Source organism: Sander lucioperca, chromosome 20 (assembly GCF_008315115.2).
Source record: "Sander lucioperca isolate FBNREF2018 chromosome 20, SLUC_FBN_1.2, whole genome shotgun sequence".
In the NCBI taxonomy this organism is placed as follows: domain Eukaryota; kingdom Metazoa; phylum Chordata; class Actinopteri; order Perciformes; family Percidae; genus Sander; species Sander lucioperca.
Genome location: NC_050192.1, coordinates 1,150,724 through 1,174,304, shown reverse-complemented (window position 1 = coordinate 1,174,304; position 23,581 = coordinate 1,150,724). Strand labels below are relative to the sequence as shown.

The 23,581-nt window shown below is 41.1% G+C and overlaps 1 protein-coding gene across 2 annotated transcripts; it reads left to right on the top strand.

The window, feature by feature from the left end:
* Positions 1-835: 835 nt before the first annotated feature.
* Positions 836-19,020, top strand: pnpla3 (patatin-like phospholipase domain containing 3). Of its 2 annotated transcripts, XR_004896003.1 has the most exons (10): positions 945-1,131; positions 1,933-2,165; positions 2,881-2,946; positions 8,376-8,585; positions 12,201-12,261; positions 12,388-12,567; positions 12,700-12,832; positions 14,317-14,424; positions 18,084-18,477; positions 18,514-19,020. XR_004896003.1 is itself a non-coding variant. In XM_031288243.2 (9 exons), the coding sequence occupies exons 1-9, from the start codon at positions 945-947 to the stop codon at positions 18,322-18,324; spliced, it is 1,419 nt and encodes a 472-aa protein (XP_031144103.1). In that variant the 5' UTR covers positions 836-944; the 3' UTR covers positions 18,325-19,020. The 2 variants fall into 2 exon arrangements, 1 of the variants encoding a protein (XP_031144103.1); XM_031288243.2 differs by having other exon boundaries at positions 836-1,131; positions 18,084-19,020.
* Positions 19,021-23,581: the final 4,561 nt, after the last annotated feature.

The following is a 23,581-nucleotide window of genomic DNA, read 5'->3' as shown; positions in this document are numbered from 1 at the left end:
AACTGTGTTCGATGTGTGCAGTCTTTATAATATACAATATACTACTTTAATAGCTATTAGGTCTATGTAATAAACAAGCAGTAAAGGTTTTCTAGACAGTGAGAACAAGCTAAACTTGGCAAATTTACTAGTTATCCCAAATCTATAACTTGCTTTCTCTTGTGAAAGGCCCTATTCTCATGTAAACACACACAGCAGTGAAAAGGACAGTGTTCTATCACCATTATAAATCATGTCTGTGATCACCATAGAAATATTAAACAGATAAATCAAACAACTGCTAGGCAAAGATAACAGAAGTAGATAGAGGCTTATTGCGTTTTTTTGTTTGTTTTTTTTAGGGGGCGGTGACGTCACTGCGTGTTGTCTATCGAACTTGCTGTTGATTGGCTCTTGTGTAGGAAAATGAATTGACAGACGTGCTTTAATCCAATCATGCTCTCAGTAAAATATGTTGCCTTTACTGTCCCTCGTTAATCTCAGTTTTATAAATAACCTGCGACAGGCACGGCACATTTAGTGGCTTCATGTAGGCCAATCCTCATATTCATGCGGATTATGGTTATAAGTCTATATAGCCTCCTTCATGAAACTTTGTTAAACCACATCTTCGACTAGGTCAATTATCTTAGCTGAACACTACATGTAAACAGAAAAACTTTTTGTGGTTTTAGCTCTTTCGTAAAAAAAAAAATTTAGCCTTAATATCCTGATAGACGCACCACTGGACCACTGATATTGGTGTTCTGATAGTTCTGACAGCATCTGAAGGCATCATTAGAAGTGCGTCCTCCCTGCACTTTCCTCTAAAGAGCCAGTTGTTGACCTGTTGAGTAATCATAGACTGTATATAGTGAGTAATGCGGTCTGCTTTTCTCCGCTGAGCAGCACTGTTAGCCGTGTGAGTGACTCCTCCCGCTGTCCGCTCTCAGGTCTGCCCTGCCATGGTCGACCTAAACAGCGGCTGGAACCTGTCTTTCGCCGGGTGCGGGTTTCTGGGAATATACCACATCGGAGTTGCTAGCTGCTTGCAGGAGAAAGCGCCCTACCTCATCGAAGGGGCCACCAAGTTGTACGGGGCCTCTGCCGGCGCTCTGACCGCCTCGGTGCTCGCTAGCCAGGCGTCCCTAGGTAAGACAAACCGCTGTGGCTCGTTAGCCTGAGCTTTATGCAGGCAGTATATGGAGGACACAGGAAGTCCTGTATTATTATTTTTATTATTATATATTTATAATAACACATGTATATGTGGTCTGTTATGTATAGGCCTAGTTTTTCTTATATAGCCTATACTAATCTTAATGCTAAATATAATGTATGTTCTGCTATTTGAACAATGTATCTTTGAAATGTGGCTCTTAACATTTTTCAGTTCACTTGGTGGCGTGAGAAAACTGGTTGAATTTGAGTAGATTTTACTTGAATGTCTTGACAAAACTTCCCCAAAAAATGTATTTTTCTGCATATAGAAATACCAAAATATATCATGAATGTACTTTTGAGATATTTGTTTTCATATACAGTATGAAACATAGTATTGAAACAACAACATTCAGTTTCCCAGTGTCCAAAACATACTTCATCTAAATGTTATTAACATGTAGACTTACAAATAGATTAATATTCTTGTGATATACATGGCACCACTGGATCATAAGAGAACTGTTTCTTGGCTGTGGACAGTGTGTCAAAGGCGCCCTTTCGCTTTCTCTTCCGTGAATAAGCAGTGGAAAGGGCTGATGTCTGTAGACAAGTGTATCGACCAACAAGAAGCTGCGTTGACCTCAGCATAGGTTCAGTCATCGGAAGACCTCGCACAGGTCACTGTTGGTCACTGACTCCTTAGTGAATATTGATTCAGTCACAGGTTGACACTTGAAAATGTTTTTGTCTGCAGAGCCTCAAATTCTTTTTTCTTTCTCATTCTTTTAGCCCAGTGTTGTGAAGATGTGATCGAGGTGGCAAAAGAGGCCAGGAAGAGGAACCTGGGCCCCCTTCACCCCAACTTCAACCTGGTCAAGGTGTTAAAGTCTGGCCTGAATCGGGACCTGCCCTCTGATGCACATGTCCTGGCCTCGGGGCGGCTGTGCGTCTCGCTAACCAGAGTGTCTGACGGGCAGAATGTGCTGGTGTCGGAGTTTGACAGCAAAGAGGAACTCGTCCAGGTGCGGGGAGTTTGTGACATTTTCGTTTTCTTTTCAATCTTGAGAAGCCTCTACGGCAGCGGTGTCAAACTCAATGTCACTGAGGGCCACACTGGGAAATGAGAATCACATCAAGGGCCAGACATGTAGCGTTTATTGGCATGCGTTTATTTAAAGATGAAGTCAAATATTTTTTGACTGTATTGTTGCATGTCTCATAAAGCCTTCTCATTTACAGTTTGGGCCACATAAAGCCCCAAAAAAGTCAGCAAAAAAAGTTAGCCATCATAGAATTGAACAAATCAGGCAAAACAATGATTACATTTTTAAAAGCAGGCTACCACACAGCTGACTCACAGCAACCTGTTTCACAGCCTGAACATGAAAACTCTCTGCTTCCATGGGAGTCTCAAAGTTGACAAATCTGCCAAATTCTGCTTTAAGTGTCGCGTAATTGCCTTCTGAAAAAGAACCCGGACCCCTCGCAAATTTTGATCCGGCCCACATATCAATTTAGGCTGTCTATTTCCCGTCTTTTTTGCACCAAACCAAAAAGACGGGAAATAGGCAGGCCAAAATCTATTGTGAACCTAAATTGATATGCGGGGGGATCAAAATTTGTGAGGGGCCGGGTTAGGCTCACGGGCCTTGATTTTGACATACGTGCTCCGCAGCTTCCATCATAATAATGCAAGCCACAGGAAATCAATTTGCTCTGGTTTAATTGTGTCCACAGGCGCTGATCTGTAGCAGTTTCATTCCCATCTACTGCGGGCTGATTCCTCCATCCTTCAGAGGAGTGGTAGGTGTCTTTGGTTGAATTGCTACTCATCAAGGTTTAGCTTTGTGTTTCCTTTAGGAGTTTTTTTAGCAGTGGGGGCAGGTCTGTCCGAACAACATGAGCTGACAGAACTGAGAAGTTGAACGTTGTCCAATTAGAATGGACCCACCGTGGTGACGTTTCTGGTGGAGCTGTTCGTTTAATAGTGGACTCGGAAGAAAGGGAATGTTCTGACAATAAACTACATCAACACAACAGTATGTGGAGTTAAACTGGACGGGCCCAATAACCTCTGAATAGTTCTACTTGTTGTTAAATTGCAATGTGAGCGTGCATTATGTCGGCAGGATCATTTAAAAGGCAACCGCGACTACATTGTGCGTCTGCCCTATTTCTGATACCGTGGCGGCAGAAATTTTGCCATGGCGGGCCGCCACTACAAAATCAACATAGACTGCCTTTTGGGATGCACAATTATTTGTACAAAATTGTATTTCATTATTTTATTTTTTCTCCTAAAATAGTCACATTGTTTGCCTAGTACATTACAGACCATTCATTTGGGAACCATGTAGTCATGTGACAAAAAATAAAGTTGAAAAAGGAGAAGGGAGTTTCAGTGGCAAAGAAAGGTCTTATTTTAAGAAAAATGTAGCAACAAGCAAGTTGAAAAGGGAAATGAGAGAGGAAAAGCTGAATGTTATATTCAAAGTAAAATCATGGTCTGTGTTTCGAAGATAATTTGGATTGCCTTTGGGTGCAGCTGTAATCCAAAAACATGTCTATTCCAGGAAAACCTCAATAAACGACGGAGAATATTGTTATAATAATATATAATAATAAGGCAGCGCTCATTAGAACAGAGATCATTTTGTTTTCATTGCAAAAAATCAGGAGGAGTCGTTTGCATGTTTCGAAAGAGTGCTGTGATAATCATTTTAGCTGCAAGTCCTAGTTTCTGATACCGCTGTCGCCTCTACATTGACTTATCAGCTGCTTTTGGACTTTGACAGTGATCTTATTGGGATTGACAGAGCTATGGTTACTGTGTGTGTGTTCAGATGACGTTATATAGTAGTAACAAAATACAAATTTCAGGTTTGTTGCAATGAACACTGATAAAAAAGAAATCAACCAGATGACATGAAATCTAATTAAAAACAAATACAAAGCATAATCATGCGATGCTAGTTTCAAAATGCAAGAATGAAGAAGTGTGGTTATTCCGTATTGAAAGCGTTTGAATTGTCAGTTGGAAATGTAAGCACTTAAAGGAGTTGAGGTGTCAGTGGAAGTGTAAGCATTGAAAACAGACACATGATATCAGCCGGAAGCTTATCGCTGCATTGACCCAACATTTCACATGAAGTGAAACTGTTTACAACTGCTAAAATATAAAAATAGCACAATTCAAAGGTCAAGTGACAACAATCACGACAGATAAAAGTCTGGATTAAACCTGATGACATCAGGTATAGTAGGTGCCTTTAATAATAACTGTGCAGTTCCAGGTTCATTGAATGAGTGTAATCATTCAATTGAGTAGTTTACAGTAGGGCTGCAACTAACGACCAATTTCAGAGTCTGTCGATTATTTTCCCGATTAATCGATAAGTTTGGTCTACAAAATGTCAGAAAATGGTGAGAAATGTGGATCAGTGTTTCCCAAAAAGCCCAAGAAGACGTCCTCAAATGTCTTGTTTTGTCCACAACTCAAAGATGTTCAGTTTACTGTCACAGAGGAGAAAAGAAACTAGAACAATATTCACATTTAAGAAGAATCAGAGAATTCAAAATACATCACGAACAAAAAAACTATCTTTGTGGACACATCGGCACATTTCACTCTGAATAGACACTGGTGTCCCAGTTTTGGTGCCAAAGTTCACTGTCAAAACAGCTCAGGGAACACAGTCCAGAGTCCAACAAGCTGAAGCTAGATTCAGTTTCTATGTATACATGTTGAACTGCACCTCCAGTATTCTGTCTGCAGGCGTTGTCTGTGGATTCTGTACATTGTGTACTTTCTGCTGCCTGTGGCCTCAGAGCACTGTTTAGTGTGACTCACCAACTCCATGTGCATTGACCTGAGGTATGACACGCTGTGGACAAATAGTATGGGCGGGGTTCCCACGGTCATAGAAAACATGGAAAAGTCATGAAGTTTCTAGTCTCGCTTTGCCAGACCTACCTCCACAGCGCTGCGGAGGAAGGTCTGGCTAGTCCACACAGCCTTCTGGGATGGGAGAAAAACGTGCTCTGGTTTATTGGCATTTCTTTAAACCAATCACAATCGTCATGGGCGGCCCTAAACTCCGCACGGAGCCGCTGCAAAATAGCCTCGGGAAGGAACTTGTTTTGGTGGAACATGTGTACGTTCAAAAGTTGTTTTAGTCGTGCAACAGAAAACTCAGATTGGACAGATAGTCTAGCTAGCTGTCTGGATTTACCCTACAGAGATCTGAGGAGCAGTTAACCATAGTCCTCACAAATCCACCGGAGGTTAGAACGCCAACACAAAGAAAGAGGAAGGAAATGGACTTCGTTGAAAATAGTGGAATATAGACTATGGAGTTTCAAAATCTCATTTTCCAGACTTGGAAAAGTCATGGAATTAGTAACCTCCTTGAAAGTTTTGAGGAAGTCATGGGATTTTGTTGGGTTTAAAAAATGTCAAACACATTTAAACAACACTGGGAACGCATTCTCATAGTTTCCTTATAATTTCCTAAAAAGGGAACTGGAATGTAAAAACGTTGTAAGAAAGTTCTTTGAAAGGACTATGTAATCTGGTACTTATATTAGGAAAATTAGAGAAATAAAGGGAATTAAAGATTTAGAGAAGAATTTGGTATTTGCTTGGGTTGAAATTTCCTTAGATTAGATTAGCATTTTAGCAGTTGTTCCTCAAGCAAACAACAGCTACTATGTATCAAATATATAAATCCCTGGTTCTTTCTCCAGAGCTCAAATGAGTTGGTACTTGCAGTCTAATGCCAACTGTCATAGTTTTCTCAGAGGAAACATCCGAGGGATATTGTTATGAATTACGGGACCCATAAAATATAGTGTTACCATCAGTTCTTCACAGCCAAGAGAAGCTAAAGCCCAAGTGATGCTGGATTTTTGACATAGCTATATTTACTTTTTAAGGTATTGTGACAAAGATACAGTATGTATGAAGCAAGACTTTGGGCCCTATTTTAACGATCTGAGCGCACGGCGTGAAGTGCCTGATGCAGGTGTGTTTAAGGCGTGTCCAAATCCACTTTTGCTAGTTTGATGGCGGAAAAAAGGGTCCGTGCGCTGGGTGCATGGTTCTAAAGGGTTGTACTTAATGTCTTCATTAATTCATAGGTGTGTTTTGGGCGTAACATGAAATTAACCAATCAGAGACAGAGTATCATCTCCCATTCCCTTTAAAAGCCAGGCACATTTGGACCTTGGAGTATTGTTATTATGATGGAGGATTTGCACCGTAACATTTTTATTTTTAATCTTTTGCATGTTTGTGTGCTGTGCATAAGCCTAGGAGCATTTTACTAATTTGCTGTTAAAATAACAATGAAATGCTGCGTTATTGACTTTAGACCAGGTTTTTGTTGGTCAATGGCGCGATCACTTCCCGCTGCCTCAAGATACACCCAGAATGCACCTGAACACACCTCCCTGTAAGACCAGCACACCCATGGGCGCAAAGATGGGCGCAGGTGCATTTGCTATTTAAACGACGCGGGCGCTGGACAGGAAATTGACAACTGCGTCGGTCTTAAACTAGCAAAGACACTTGCGCCGGGCTTTGCGCTGCGTCGGGTACAAGATAGGGCCCTAAGAGTCTACAGCCATGATGGCAGTGCTTTGAGCTAAATGCTAACTTTATGCATGTCTGTACTTTTATTACAGCCAGTGAGATTAAAATAGGCCCAATACTAATGTAGTAAATCCAATATTACAGTAGGAAGTTCAATAATGTAGGTTAAAGGATCAAAATACACATTTCCATACCCTATATGCACATTAAAGGATCCTGAGCTCCATTTCCTTACTGACCTATATTCAGTCACGCTGGCCGACACAGACGCTACATTTTTCACACGCTCTGTCCGCTGGCAGCATCTCTGCCAAGCTGAATGAGATTTTACAACTGACACATGGAATAAGGTTAATCCCTTCTCCTCTATGACATATTGTTATTATGTTAAGCCCTTCTTCTCTATCTAAAATGGAACTGGAGCATTTCATTACATAAATAAATGGGTAAAGTCTCTAAAAAATGTTAGAGCGATGTGACTGACAAGTGGAATTGGCTTCTTGTTTTGGCACAGTGCGGTTGGCTTTTTAGTAGGCTGAAGTGTCTTTAGGTTATAATGTCAGAGCGATCGCATGCTCAAAGTACCATAATCATGAACAATATATCCCAGATAGACACAGTGCAGTGATTGAACATATTTCAAACTACTCTTTCAACAAAGTTTTAACTACTTCAACTTTTGAATGGAAGTAGGTACTTACATAGGGCTGAGTATCGTTCAAAAACAATTGATACCGGGGACGGTACCGGTGCCAATACCGTGACTTTGATACCGGTTCCTTAACGATACCTTTTCCGATACCAATTTTATAAAACAAAAAGAAATTACAACATTACACATTATGGCACAAATCTTTATTTATTTTGCAGCTCCTACTACATGAGCCCCGTCTCTGTGGGTAACGTAGAGTTTTTCCTGCCTGCCTCCACACGTGTAACGTTAGACAGCCAATCACCAGCATTATTTGATCTTTGTAAAGGCGTGCTGCATGCTTATTGGCTCACTGACTCTGATTTACTCCTTAGGCAGTCTATATCCTCGACGTTCCACTTCCGGAATTGCTCTGTTGCCGACGAAATTTCCGCCGGATTTTACTCATTTAGGCCGGCTATCCATTGCCTTGGGCTTCCTTTGTGTTGGTGTTCTAACCTCCGGTAGATTTGTGAGGACTATGGTTAACTGCTCCTCAGATCTCTGTAGGGTAAATCCAGACAGCTAGCTAGACTATCTGTCCAATCTGAGTTTTCTGGTGCACGACTAAAACTACTTTTGAACGTACACATGTTCCACCAAAACAAGTTCCTTCCCGAGGCTATTTTGCAGAGGCGCCGTTGATCCGTACGGCGCTTAGCCCCGCCCAAGACGATTGTGATTGGTTTAAAGAAATGCCAATAAACCACCAGCATCCTGGAATGCTGTGTGAGTTCGCCAGACCCTCCTCCGCAGCGCTGCGGTGGAGGAAGATCTGTCATAGCGAGACCACTCCTTAGGTATTGTAATTGGGTATTGAATGACGAGGCATTTTTCGATACTCGATACTTTAGAGGCAATTCGGTCGGTGCCTAAAACGTATTGAATTCGATACCCAGCCCTCTACATACAGTACATTATTTCTGTCTCTTTTTTGTGTGTCTTTAGCGTTACGTGGATGGCGGGATCAGCAACAACCTGCCACAGTCTGAGCTGAAGAACACCATCACCATCTCTCCCTTCTCTGGCGAGTCTGACATCTGTCCTCGTGACGACTCCACCAGTTTCCACGAGCTGCGCTTCACCAACACCAGCATCCAGATGAACCTGGGCAACATGTACCGCCTCAGCAGGGCCCTGTTTCCCCCGGAAACCAAGGTAGGCCATGCTTCAGCCTCAGAGGAACGCCCTGTTTCTTCTCTCGTTTCTTTCAGAGGGCGTAGAAAGTGCAATTGATAATGTTAATACAAAAAAATCTAGAACAAGACAATAACAAAAAACGATGCAAAACGGTGGTGCACTTTTTGGAGAGAATTTAAATGTTGGGTTTGGTTTACTTAGCTGAACTTGCTTACACGGCCATCTAAAGGTCAAGTTTTTGAATCAGAGTAATTTAATGACTGAGAAATAAAGCTGCACCAATCAATTTTCTTATATCAACAATGGTTCCAATTACTGTGTGTAACGTGAGAGGAATCATTGTAATGAACCCACAGAGACTTCATCCAAATCTGCATTTCCCCTCGGCTCTAACCTTTTACATTGCAACCTCTTTTAGCTGATGGTTTTGGTTTGTAGCAGGGCTGAACAATTAATCGTTTTCACATCAAAATCGCGAAGTAGAGTTTTCCCTGCCTGCCTCAACGGCGTGTAACGTTAGACAGCCAATCACAAACATTAGTAGATATTTGTCAAAGCGTGCGAGCTTTCTTATTGGCTCACTGACTCTATAGCCTCGATGTTCCACTTCCGTGATTGCTCCGTTGCCGATGGCAATTCCGCCGGATTTCACTCATTCAGGCCAGATGTCCGTTGCCTTGGGTGGACTATGGTCCTTCACGCATTAAAATAATGTGATTAGATAATCTTGAAGATGAATCGAATGTGAAATATTTAGTTGAATGTTTGGTGGACCATTTGTTTTAACATTTTTTATTCCTCATAATTATTATATTCACTGTTTTTTCGCTAAGATACATGATGGAATAATGTTACGTATCCCAGATTGTTTAAAGAAATGTCCTATTTTCAGTGGATTTCTCACTTATTTTGTATTACTTTATTTAACACGATCGCGGAACGTGCAATATGTAGCTAAAAATAAAATCACAAATCGAATCATAATCGCTGGCATAATATCTGGCAGACAAATCGCAATGAGATTTTTTTTTACCAAATCGTTCAGCCCCAAGTTTTTAGACCCAAAAGTATTTATTACTGCACCACATTGAATGATGCTGTATAAGAACGCTCTGGACCACATAGAGAGGAAGTCGGGATGGATGGACTTCAACACAGCGCTTTCAAGCCGGGCAGTGGAGTTCTCTTCCCCGGGGGAAAACTTTCAAGAGACTTTCACATAGAAGACGCATGTTCATTCCCCGGGAGTGTTTGAATCCAAACCACATAATCTTTTTTTCTAATCTTAACTAGTCGTTTTTGGTTTTCGTAACTTAAAGCTTTAGTGCGTAACTTTTTGATATTAATAAACGTCCCGTTACATTCCAGCCATTGCCAAATGAGTTGCTACAAAGCTAATTAAGACTATCAGCTCCACACAACTCTCTCTGGATTTCTCAGTATGACTATGTTCAGAAGATTGTGGCGTCCGGCGACTTTCCCGCGCAGAAACTCGAGTGAAGATAATGACCTCTTCTGAAGAGTCCATCATGTTTTTTTAATCCTCCGTGTCCTCCTTGGCTACTAGTAACTGTGTGAAAGGGGGCATGGGGGCAGTCACGGAAGGCTTATATCATGTGGACACGCCAACAGTTTTGTTGTAATTTCTTAGAATTCCTCACGGGGGCGACAGAAACTACGCACTATAGCTTTAACTGTTGTCGCTACATTTTGTCGGCTAAACTCAACTCACAGAGCTCTTGGCGGTCGTCTAATTTCGTAGGATATCATACGAATTGACGAGCGCAAGCATTCGGCGATATCATACGAACGTTGATGAGAATGCTTTGCTTTGAAAGTAAGAATATGTAATTATTAAAAACCATTATACCATTCTTCCTCTTACATATAAAAATGTACTGTATAGGCTAATAAACGTAACCTTGCTCAGTTAAATAAACTCAGAGGTTTTGCTGCTATAAACATTAGCTTTCGGTGGCTATTATTAGCTAATATTCCCAACTTTAGAAAGCTATTTTCTGAAACTGATGAAACTGAGTCGGTTTGCTCAGTTTATGACTCATTCAATGACCAGTATGCCAGTACTGATGGAAGTAATCCCACACTCTGACATTGTAGTGGGTTGCTGACTATTATAAGACGTATGCCTCACTGTCACAAGTGGATAAAGTCCCTTGAAGACACACGAGAGCTGGAATGGACAAAGTGCAATGGCTTATTGCTATGATTCATATGAAGATCACCTCGGCTTGAGATATACATCTTCTTAATCTTTCTCCGTTCCCTTTACCCATCAATGACAGAAGAAAGTATCCAGATGTGGCCTGTGTTTTGGTTTTCACTTCCTGCTACTCTACTTTATCCCATGTTTTCTCTTGTTATTCCCTGGCCCTGTGATTAATGTCAGGTAACTTTTAAAATGGGGTGAGCTTTAGGGTAGAGCTGCGTTGTTGTTACACAGCCTGGCTCCTGACCGCTCCCCGCACGTGCGTGTTATGCCGTCTGGTTGCACAAATCTGTGTGATGGGGGAGGTGTTGTTGCTACCACATTTCTAGAGGCAGGAATTATCTCTCTGTACTAAAACATAAAAAAAACTTGTCACTTCACACATTTTGACAGGTGCACAGGAAAACAGAATTTGAATGTCAAATAAAAGAGATAACTATTTTGACCCACTAACCCCTGTCCCGATCAGGCCAGCCACGGGATTGGCTGTGAGCACCTCTGCTGATGCTAGAGCTCTCTTATAGAAGCTGTCAGAGTACTTACCAAGTCTTTATTAAATGAATGGTTTTAGAGCAGAGTTAGATGAGAGGTTTGATACCACTCTTATGTGTGTACATTTAGTATTCTATGGAAGATTTAAAATGCCTAAATAAAAATCAACTAAAGAAATGGATTAAAATACAATACACATTGTTATATGAATTTACTTATTTTTTGTATATCCTCTTTTATTGTTTCATAATTCAATGAAGAACATATGCTAAAAGGACAACAATAAAACTCCAAAACACAAAAAAGCTAATTGAATATAGTAGAGTATTGCGTTTTTACGCATTTAAAATGTCCACAGACCTCTGCTGGACAACACTTAAATGCAGTACACTTTCTAAATAATTTTACGTCCGGTGTAAGGAATTTGTTCTAATGAGGCCCTAAGGCCTGTCAAATCAAACTCCAATTTATTAATTCCCACGCCTTCTTTAATCCGAATTAAGTTTACCAGAACACAAGGATCAATTTGAGACGAAGAGTTCAGTTAAGCAAAGGTTACTGAGTCCAGCGTAAAAGTTACAACACAATTGTGGGTTCACAAACAGCATCTAAGTTTCCCTGGCAACAGACATTAAGTCAGAGCTGGTCCACCAAGATCTCGTCTGAAAATGAACTCTGATCTGTTCTCTCCCTTCAGCTTTTATGCTTCCTTCACAGGGGGGGGTGTCTTCTTGTTTCTAGGCAAAAACTGTTATCTTTCTTTTCACACACACACACACATAAACTGGGCTGCCTTTCTCAATCAGTGACATCATTAATTGAAGAATTTCAAACAGGAATATGGGTGAGCCATTTTTAGGTAGTTGAGAAAAAGACCACTCCGAATATAAGATAAACTCTTTTGCTCTCCACAGGTAATGGCGGACATGTGTCAGAGCGGTTATAAGGATGCTCTACGCTTCCTTGAAGAAAACAGTGAGTATCCTCCTACTGTTTTACTATGGTGACCCTCAGATAAGCTCACCTAGTTATGATGCATCCCTATCAGCCGCTAACTTAACCTTCGGACTGTGTCACTGATGTCATGTTTTGTGGTGCCAGACCTGCTGATGCTTGATCGTCCAACCTCGGGCCCCGCCATGCTAGAGAGCCCGCCCACCACCTGCTGCTGCAAGCCTACAGAAACCACACAAGAGTGGGTGCTTCGGAGGCTCCGCCTACTGCGAAAACAGCACTGGTGGCTAGATGAGCAGATTGATCTGCCTACGCCCATCAAGAAAGGTGTGGTGTCATCCCAGACTCAACTGACTTTTAGTCATGAAGATACATTTGAGCCAAGATTTTGTGATGCCTCTGTAAAGTATGTTGACATGCTGTGTGGTTGACTGGTCCCGTTCTCTGTGTGTCTGTCAGTGTTCTGTGAGGCCTGCCAAGACAAATCCGGCCTGTATGCCAAGGTGTCCGAGATGCTGCCAGTGAGAGTGGCCTCCTACATGCTCATGCCATACACACTTCCTGTACAGTCGGCCTACTCAGTAGCCCAGAGGTGAGTACACTGTAGATCTAAACCATAGACTGTAATAAAAAAGCAAGAGTGACATCACTCTTTGTTTGTGGATTACTGTTTTGATGCCTCAAATTTGGCATTTGGCCGTCGGCATCTTGGTTTTTTGAAACCGGACGTGGCCACGTTTACACAAGAGGGTGGAGCTGAGGAGGATGATGTGGCTAATGCCGACCTTAAACCAAACGACAAACCAAGCGATTCCATTGTCGCAGATTATTTTCCAATATCAGAGTCTTGCCAGAGTTGGGGCGCGCTCCACTCGTCTCAATCGTTTGGTGTAAGGTGGTCGTAAAACTCAGTCCCAGTCAGTCTTTTTCCCGTCCTGACGTTCCGACAAAATCAAACGTGTTTGATATTATCGTAAGTTTAAGGTCTTGGTAGCGAAGTTAAATCACATAAACATTGTCAAAAACCAATGGGTGCGCTCCCTCCACCACCAAACAGGAAGCAGCAAACGGCTAGAGCCAGTTTGTCAGCACAAAAAACATTATGAAGTGTAATGTTTTCTACATAAACAATATCAGTAATGTTGAGCCTACAGTGTAATGGACAACCACAGTTCATGCATACATGTGAACCGCGGATAAAGTGCAGAGTTTAACCTTCATAGTGGAAAAAGTGACACTACGTGAATGGGGCACCGCAAAAAGACGGCGCAGAAAGACTGTGTGTAATCCCATAGGCCTACACTTCGCATCAGGTGTTAAAACCAACTGTAACAAAACACCGAATTGGACTATTTAACGCGACTACGAGACATTTTAACCGGTCATGAAGCTGTCTCAATTTAATACTGATGCCGTCAGATGGCCGCGAGAACAGACAGCAGTCAGAGCTCCAGCGGTGCTCTGCGCCCGTCAGCAGCGGCTTCTTGCTGCGCAGCCGGTCCCCCAGAGCAGCATGATCACCGGGAGAGTCCGGTACAGCCTGAACTCTGCAAACGGAGATCCCGTTAGTGCTAGCTTCACAGCCGAGCGTTCAGTTCCATTCAAAACGATGCAATTTAGCGGTCTACCTAGCGCCAGCCGCATGTGTAAAATATATTAGCTGTGGATGAGAGGGAAGCTGGCTGCTGAAAATCAGACGTTTTGGCACTGGTGATTTTTCTTTGGCGCTGGCTAAACAATCTCTTTGGGGGGGGCGCCAAAACTTTCTCTATGCAGGAAAAACCCTTTCCCCATAGACTTCTGTAGAAACTGACTTCTTTTTGCAACCAGTGGAGCCGCCCCCTGCTGGACATTAGACAGAATGCAGGTGGCACTTCTGCATTGGCTTCACTTTTCAGAGATGGAAGCTACAACCAGTATTTTTTTACAGTCTATGATGATCTACGTCTCCCCTTTTAAGCAAAAGAGTTCTGCACTGAAAACTCATTCAGTCAGGTCCATGACCAAGTTGCTTGTTTCCGTGTTCATCATCAGTTCAGTGCCTGTTCAACTAATATGATTTCTGCTCTGCCCCAGGTTTGTGGAGTGGATCCCAGAGGTGCCAGCTGATATGCGCTGGCTGTGTGGGGTGGCAGGTGACATGTACCAACAGGCCTGGAAAGGAGCACCGGCTAACTCTATTGGGTAACAGATGGTTTTTCATACGGTGCAACATTAAGTCATATAGTTATCCACCCGCACATTACAAACCAAAAAGGTTGTATATAAATAGAAATAGCAGAAAATTACATAACAACACAAAGAACAAAAGACTAAGGCTGGGTACCGAATTAAATACTTTTTAGGCATCAACCGAATTGCCTCTATAGTTTTGAGTATCGAAAAATGCCTCGTCATTTAATACCCAATTTCAATACCTAAGGAGTAAAATCGTGTCAGCGTCAGTGAGCCAATAAGCATGCAGCATGCTTCTACCAAGACCTAATAATGTCTCTGATTGGCTGTCTAACGTTACAGGACAGAGACACACAGGAAAAACTCTACGTTACACCTGTGCTCACGTAGTAGGAGCTACAAAATAAAATAATAAGATTTGTGCTGTAATGTTGTAATTTCTTTTGTTATAATGGATTTTTATAAAATTTGTATCGAAAAAAGTATCATTTAAGAACCGGTATCGAAGTCACGGTATTGGTATCGGTACCGTTAGTTTACAACGATACCCAGCCCTACAAAAGACTAGGGGTGTCACGATTCTCCAAATCTTCGATCGTTCGATTACATTTTCGATTCTAGGTCACGGTTTCGATTCGATTCTCGATTTTTAGTTGTTTTTTTGTTGTTTTTTTTTAAAGCAGAAGTTTGCAGACAATGCTAAGGGCAGACGCTTGGCAGCACAGCGGTCTTAGCAGCTGAGCAGACAGAGAGCAGAGAGGGCGACTCGGCAGTCCGCTAACTTGTTGCTCTCTCCAATATAACCAATGTAAGCTGCTCTGTTTAGGCTACAAAACGTGCATGCAGACTGAAATTCAACCGTGCGGTTTTGTCGGGATTAAGCTATAAGCAGAAGGAAACTCCGCTAGCTGCTAGGCTAATGTGCAATGGTAAACACACAGAATACGGTACACGCCCATAGCAGAGCTTGCAAACTATGGCTTTTTTGTCGACAACGCGAACGTTATCAACATAACTCACTGGAAATCCAAAATACTCATTTCAATTCATGTTCTGTCGATGGGTCTCCTACATCTGCAGTTGCCATGCTAACTTTTGACTGGCTGTAGCTAAGTTAGAGGAAGTTGACTCGCAGCACTTCAACACGTGTGTTTTTTTTCTGCTTGTCAAGCCGACCGGACGTGACATGGGGTTAAAATGCTGACAGCTAACGCTAAACGGTATAAAGTTTGACTGTGTTTTACTGTAGAGGATTATGAATATGTAGCAATCTGCAGCTGCAGTCGGAGAAACAACACAGACGGTGCGTTCAATGAAGCTGGTAAACTACAGCTTCGTGGTGCATTTGAAGTTGTTGTAAATGTCCTTTTCCTATCTGGTTGTTATTTTTGTCGTTCAACAGCAATTTACTTGTGAAATAAGTTATTGTTATTGTTATGCATTATTATTAAATCATTTAATTTTGACCATATGGCCTTAGAGTTAAACAAGCCGTTCTTTAATGTCACCAACTGTTGTTTAGTACCCTTTTTTTTCTTTTCTTTTTTTACTTTCTTAAAAAGTATTGGTTCAGGCACCGTTAATTATGTATGTGATTAATTTCGATTAATTGATTAATTAATCGAAATTAATCAGTTTACCAGCTTCATTGAACGCACCGTCTGTGTTGTTTCTCCGACTGCAGCTGCAGATTGTTACATACCGGTGTTGAATCCTCTACAGTAAAACACAGTCAAACTTTATACCGTTTAGCGTTAGCTGTCAGCATTTTAACCGTGTTTAATCCAGCTACTAGCTAGCGGTAGGCTAACGTTAGCTGCTGTTGAGTGTAGTGTTAACTAGCTAGTGATGGGCTAACGTTAGCTGCTGTTGAGTATAGTGTTAACTAGCGTCACATGCAGCGGTGTTTGTGTTTCCTGTAATGTCTGTTTCAGAGCATCAGAGAGAAGCGCAGACTTATCAGTGGCACCAGATTTTCGTCTGTATGCAAACGTCAATATAGAATGGATTAATCTGCGTTAATTTTTTTAACGCGTTATTTTTTCTCAGATTAATTAATCGAAATGAACGCATTATTTTGACAGCCCTAATATATATATATATATATATATATATATATATATATATATGCATGAGTGTCCTAGTTAACTTGCGATTAATCGCAGATTTTTGTATCTGTTGATAATAATAATAATAATAAGATAAATGTACTTTAAAAGGGATATTTTTTCAAGTTTTTAATGCTCAAGAGGTATTTGAGACTCAGTTCACATCAACAGTACATATGCATATGTACTATGTACTATATACATGCAGATAACTTTTGTCTTATGGAGAGAACCGTCTGGAAGGGCTTTAAACCCAACTTTCCATTCAAAAGACCTATTTCTTTATCCATTTGTGTTCAAGGTGCTTTGTTATACTGCTAGCCATCCTCTCCCTTCATGGCTGTATTATAAGACCAGTAAGACGTGCCCCTGTTGCGTCTCTCATCTCCACTGCAGGGGGGTTTATCTAACCATCACAAGCCTGATTGCTTTGTTTTCCCGTTGTAACTTTAGCTGCTGTTATCATCGTGACTGGCAAATTATTGGCAGTCACTGGAGGACGCTCAAGCCCTTATTGATGTCAAACTGACCCAAAACAGGATGACACAGACACAACATAATGCATTTTTGTTCCTGAGCCAATAGAGCAATGCAGTAGAAGAGTGGTTTCAAAAAAACATGAACTGTTTGCCTACTGGACTTTCACACATTACATCACTATGTAGTATTATGATTTCAACAACTGGCATTTTAGTAGACCAAATAGTTAAGTTCAAACCTACAAATGTGATCTGTATAGATAATCATTTAAATCCATCTGAAATTGGGACACATTTTTTTTTTCAAATGTAAGGAAGGCCCAAAATCATCTTAATTTATCTAATGAGTTTGAGGCATTAAGCATTTTAGAGAAAGTGTCTTCATGCGAGCATGTCATTGCAGTAAAGGCCTCAGTATGCTTCAATCTTTCTGACAGCGGAATCAGACGAGATCATTTGGTCATTTGAAGCATACTTACGGGTCAGCTACATTGCACGCATAACAAATGCGGAGCGGATGCTCCAACACTACGTTTCCACTATAATCAATGAAACTGGCTACACTGGTGCCTATGCTCCACGGAGATCCGCTCTGCATCCGCAAGGTGCGTGCGGCCCTTTTACACAGAAATGGATCATATAGTGTCTATATTTGTTTAAAATTAAACCACCGATATGCAGTAAAATGAATGTCAGTGAGTGTATTACCAGTTTTGTTTTGAGAGTTTCTGTTTTAATTTCTTGTTTGCCTCAGCTGCTTCCTTCGATAACAGCTGACAATAGATTGACGTTTTTTACAGCGCTGTGCCGGCTCCAAAAACTGATCAAACAACAACAATCCCAAAGCAATAGCTCTCCGTTGCGCCTGTTACTCACACAATCCTGCGCCGCTTGCCAGTTAAAAGATACATTTCGCGAGCGGTCCGCATACGTACATTGAAGCCAAACGATAAAAATGAAGTGTGGAGCTCTCGGTGGGCCAGGAGTTCTGGTAATGAAGAACCTTTGAACTTTGTTGCATTTTGCTTCTATTCATGAATGTGAAATAGACTCTTAAACATCTGTGTAATTCACTTTACAGTGAGCCAGGCCTGAGGAAATGCTTGAGTGCGCCGCCTCTACCTACAGAGTGTGAGAAACCAATGCAGAGAGACAACCTGCCTGCTCTTTCCTCCCTAGACCTCCACGGCAACTACTGGGAGAACGCCAAATCTACCTCCTCCTCGTCCCAAAATCATTCTCACATCATCCCCTCCTCTCCGCAACAAGTCTGCTTCTTTGTCGGCTCACAGGATGATCTTAAGAGGCCCGGACAGCAGTAAACAGATTCAGGACCAGAACTTTAACAACGATTTGGTCAAATGTCCACTTTCTGTGAGGAGCTGGTGGATTGATGGACTGGTTAAATATTGAACCAATGGTGCGTAAATGTTTCAAGGAAACACACATTCATCTCTGACTCTGAACACTCCAGGCAGCACCGATATTTTATTGGGTGCTCTGGGAGACAATGTCACAACTCACCCAGGATCATGTGTTTTATTATCTGTTTTAATGCACAGCACAGAAATGTGACTGGTTTCACAGTCTCACTACAACCCTACCTACCTGTTTGTTTAAAATGTACTCAAACGTAGCAGTCATTCCTCATTCCAGTACAGCTTATTGAATCAAGAGCAGGGTTCCCAGACATTTTTTATGGACAAAATTTCAAACCTTTTCCATGACTTTTCAAGGACCCGTAATAAGATTTCAATGGCCATTCACAACGTGTCACACGAAGATAACTGTATACTACGCTGTACTCCAAATGTTAATTATTGTATGAAAAGCTTTTTTTCAATCTCTAAATGTTTATATTAGTTCAAGTACTTCAAACTACAGGCACAGTCAATACATTTCTTTTATTATATCAAACTGGAACTGGCTTTCCAGCATGAGGAAAAACGAGACCGATTGTACTGTGTGTATTTTTAATGCATTTGCATTTATAAAATCATTTTGGGATGCAAAAACAATGTTTATACTACATAATATTTCATAGCTCTCTATTCAGTTCAATTTGATTTATAGTATCAAATCACAATTTTATTTACAAATCATAAGAGTTATCTCAGGACACTTTACAGATAGAGCAGGTCTAGACCACACTCTATAATTTACAAAGACCCCACAATTCCAGTAATTCCCCCAAGAGCAAGCAGTTAGGGCTTTTAGGGAGAAACCTCAGGTGGTGAGGAAAACTTCCTTTTAGGGAGAAACCTGGGACAGACCCAGGCTCTTGGTAGGCGGTGTCTGACGGTGCTGGTTGGGAGTATGATGAACAGTGGCAATTATAGTCACAATAAAGATAATGGAACTATGACTAGAAATAATAGTTGTTCAGGGCGTAGTAGGGCATAGCAGGGAGTAGCAGGGCGTAGTAGGGTGTAGTACGGCTACTCACAGATACAAATTGCATCGGTCATTAGAGAGCCATGAAATATTAAATGTGCACCTCCCCGGTATCATTCAAACATATCAGATTCAAACAGAATTTCAGCTAGTTGGAGGGAGAGACGGAACTCACGGAGATAATGATAAAACGTACGTGATGGTAAACAAAACGTCACACATCAACGCATATTAGAGCTACATCACGTCTACAGCTTCAGTAAAATAATACATGGAGGGTTATCCATGAAAGATTACTGTAACAACTAATAAAGTAAAAACACAATTCCTTGACTTTTCCAGGCCTGGAAAATGAGATTTTAATATTCCATGACTTTTCCAGGTTTTCCTCGACCGTGTGAAGTGTCTCTATATCTGTCTGTTTAGATCATGTCTGTTTTTACAGTTGTGATGTCTCCAGGCACCAAATGACGACTTCTAGGGGACATGATGCAACTTCTGGCAGCCATATTGGAGGACTGTCAGCCTCTTTACTAATTTAAAGATCCCCTCCTTCTACAAAATGTGTTTTTCTTATGTTTATTTCCCCTAACATATGACATCTTGACTATACTGACTTGTATCTGTGAAGGTGTGTCAGTAGAGAGGTGTTTTCACATTCCTCTCCTGAAGAGGGCGACGTCTGCGTACTTCTCTAAAATCTGAGATTCAAACATATCCCGGGCAAGCTTGATTAGGTACGCCACTAAGCCGTAAACCAATTGCTGTCTAATATGTAAAAGCCAGCAAAGAATCCAGATCCAGTATTTCTCGATGAGAGAGAAAGAGTAGACGTGCATTCAGCCCCTTTTCAGAAAAAAAGATGCTAACTACACTTACCATTCTGATACGTCTTCTACTCGCTGATTTTATTGCACAACAGACTCCTCATCTGAGTCTTGATCTGACTGTTCAGGACACCAGAACTATCGGTGCAGACTGCCAGCCGGCTCCGGACGCGGAGTTCCCGGCACTTTGGGCGCTTCCACCTTTTGTCTGAACTCAGGCTGAGGCTGAAACATATGGCTGAATCTCTCCATGTTTCCTCTAGCCATCTTGATGCACACCTCCTTTTGTCGGTACTGTAGTGCAAGCAGAGGTGGGGGGTGGGCCGCAAGGCCAGATCAGAGAATTTCTCGATGCATTCAGCCCCTTTTTCAGAGCTTTTTTTTCTTCTTTTTAGGTGAAAACCATTAGAAAACCATGTCAAACTAAAAGTATTTAATGAGTATTTTACATAATTTAAAGCATGTCTTTAATACCACCTTAAATGGCTAATCTAATCTAATTTCTCATCAAATCTGACCAGTTTAGTTTTTGACAGTGTTCCCTTAGTGGCCGTGGCTACAGCTGGAGCTCGGCCCTGCTGATTACTTTGGTGATAAGATGGTAATCGTGAGAAATGATGGCCAAAGCTACTAAAGTGTCCTTCAGCTGAGATGTTGTCAAAGACAGTTAACTGGATCACAGAACTTTAAACATTGAGATAAATCTACCAAATAAAGACACTGATCATAGACATTACTGACTAATACTTGCGGTTTAACGTAGCTCATCTTCTAAAGCCAGCAACAAAGCTCCACGATTGTGTCAGGTGGCTGCTGGGAAATTTAAAAAGCCTTTGTAGAGGTCATTGTTATGACTTAATTTGCCAAAATGAAACTGATGCTGATTGTGCTGATTAAGCGTGCCACCAGTGGTATTGTAATGTCTGTGTTATCAGTGGATGGTCCCACCTTCAAGTTGTAACGCTGTTCTCACGTCTCTTGTGACTTGAATGTGAAGGTATGTTATTGCACTGTGATATTCTCTTAAGATTAAACTATTTTAAATCCATTCTTTCATTTATTTGAGTGTCCTACACCAAATAGTGACAATAGAGTCAAACTAAAGCTCCAGGAAGGGTTGATACTGGTGTACTGATTGTTTATTTTGCAGGTTAGCCTGTTGAACTTTAGTGTTAGCATGTTGCACGGCTAATGTGTCTAGCTTTGTTTAGCCAGAGCTCCATTACCAGTGGACACAACTTCACTATACAAGAAACACTTTGTTTTGCTGGAGAACATGAGCTGGACAGTTTACATATACGTTATGGCTCTGCTACTTGTTGCATTATGTATGCACATTAATTAATATTTCCATTTAAATCTAAAGTGTGTAGTTTCTGTCTCCCCCATGAGGAATTCTAAGTAATGACAACAAAACTGTCGCCACGTCCACATGATACAAGCCTTCCGTGATTGAGCACAGACCCCCACCCCCCACCTCCACGCAGTTACTAGTAGCCAAGGAGGACACAAAGGATTAAAACATGATGGACTCTTCAGAAGAGGAAATTATTTTCACTCGAGTTTCTGAGCGGGAAAGTCACCGGACGCCACAATCTTTTTATCATTTGACCTTGTTCAAGAATCGCATGATTTATGAATTGTTTACAATGTAAGACTAACCTTGCAGTGTCCACAAAAATGTAACTTGAGATTCTGCGTTTGAGAGACTCTTGCAATGGACGAGTCCCGGGAGAGTGTAGCCCCATCCCGGTGGAGATTACTCACCCATAATGCATGGAGACCAGCATGCCTTGCAGAGAAGAGGCACAGGTGGCGATGATACTGTGATACTGCAGTGATGATCCAATTCATCAGTGGAAAGTGTTGTTTCCTAACATTAGCAGGAATGTTTGGACTACACTTTACTAAAACAAAACTACATCCTGGACTAAACCTGTCCATTGCACATACCCTACTATATATCATGAACTTCTCATCCCTCAACATTTTTGCACATCCTGAATTAAACCATACAGCCTCTTTTTGTATATAGCACACATTTCTTTCTATTTGTTGTTTATTTCCTTTTAATATGTTTATGTTAATGTATGCACCATCCAGCAAGTCAAATTCCTTGTAAGTGTTACAGTGGCACTCATAACTTTATGAACCCCTGCTAAAGTTGACTAAAAAGAGGAATAAAAAAAAAAATCCTCTTTTGGAAATTGATCTTAATGCCTTAATTGAAAAAATTAGGAAAAATCCAACCTTTAAGGTCACCAATTTTCTTTGTGAAGGAATAATGTATCGTAAATAAATAAATATTCTTCCTTAAAATACAGGGGCATAAGTGAGTACACCCCTATGTTAAATTCCCATAGAGGCAGGCAGACTTTTATTTTTAAAGGCCAGTTATTTCATGGATCCAGGATACTATGCATCCTGATAAAGTTCCCTTGGCCCCCACATCATCACATACCCTTCACCATACCCCACATCATCACATACCCTTCAACATACCACCACATCATCACATACCCTTCACCATACCCCCACATCATCACATACCCTTCACCATAGCCCCACATCATCACATACCCTTCACCATACCTAGAGATTGGCATGGTTTTATTTCAGTTAGCCTGATAGCTGGTTTGATTTGCATTGAGAGATGATTTTATGGAAAGTACCCCATGCCAGTCTCTAGGTATGGTGAAGGGTATGTGATGATGTGAGGACCAAGGGAACTTTATCAGGATGCATAGTATCCTGGATCCATGAAATAACTGGCCTTTAAAAATAAAAATCTGCCTTCCTCTATGGGAATTTAACATAGGGGTATGTATACTTATGCCCCCCTGTATTTTAAGGAAGAACATTTATTTATTTAAGATACATTATTCATTCACAAAGAAAATTGGTGTCCTTAAAGGTTGGATTTTTCCTTTTTTTTTTTTTATTAAGGCATTAAGATCAATTTCCAAAAGATTAATTTTGTATTCCTCTTTTTTAGTCAACTTTAACATGGGTTCATAAACTTATGAGCACCACTGTACTTGGCAATAAATCCTTTTCTTATTCTGATTTCTGTCAGAAGCACTCCACCTTTGTGAAGGCAATCATACATTTCCGAAGGGATTTTCTGTGCCATTTCTGTGCTCTGCACCTGTGGTTCAGCATACTTGTTTCTGTTGTTTAAAATAATTCAGTGATGGCAGTCTCGCTGGATAATTAGGCTACATTCATTTCAAGCGTAAATAGACTACAATGTATTTCGTTGTGCAACCCTGTTGTATAACGTTAGTGACTACACATTAACCTTGAATTCCAACTTCAAAGAAGAGACGTCTTAAATTGCTTTTTATTATTATAGTTT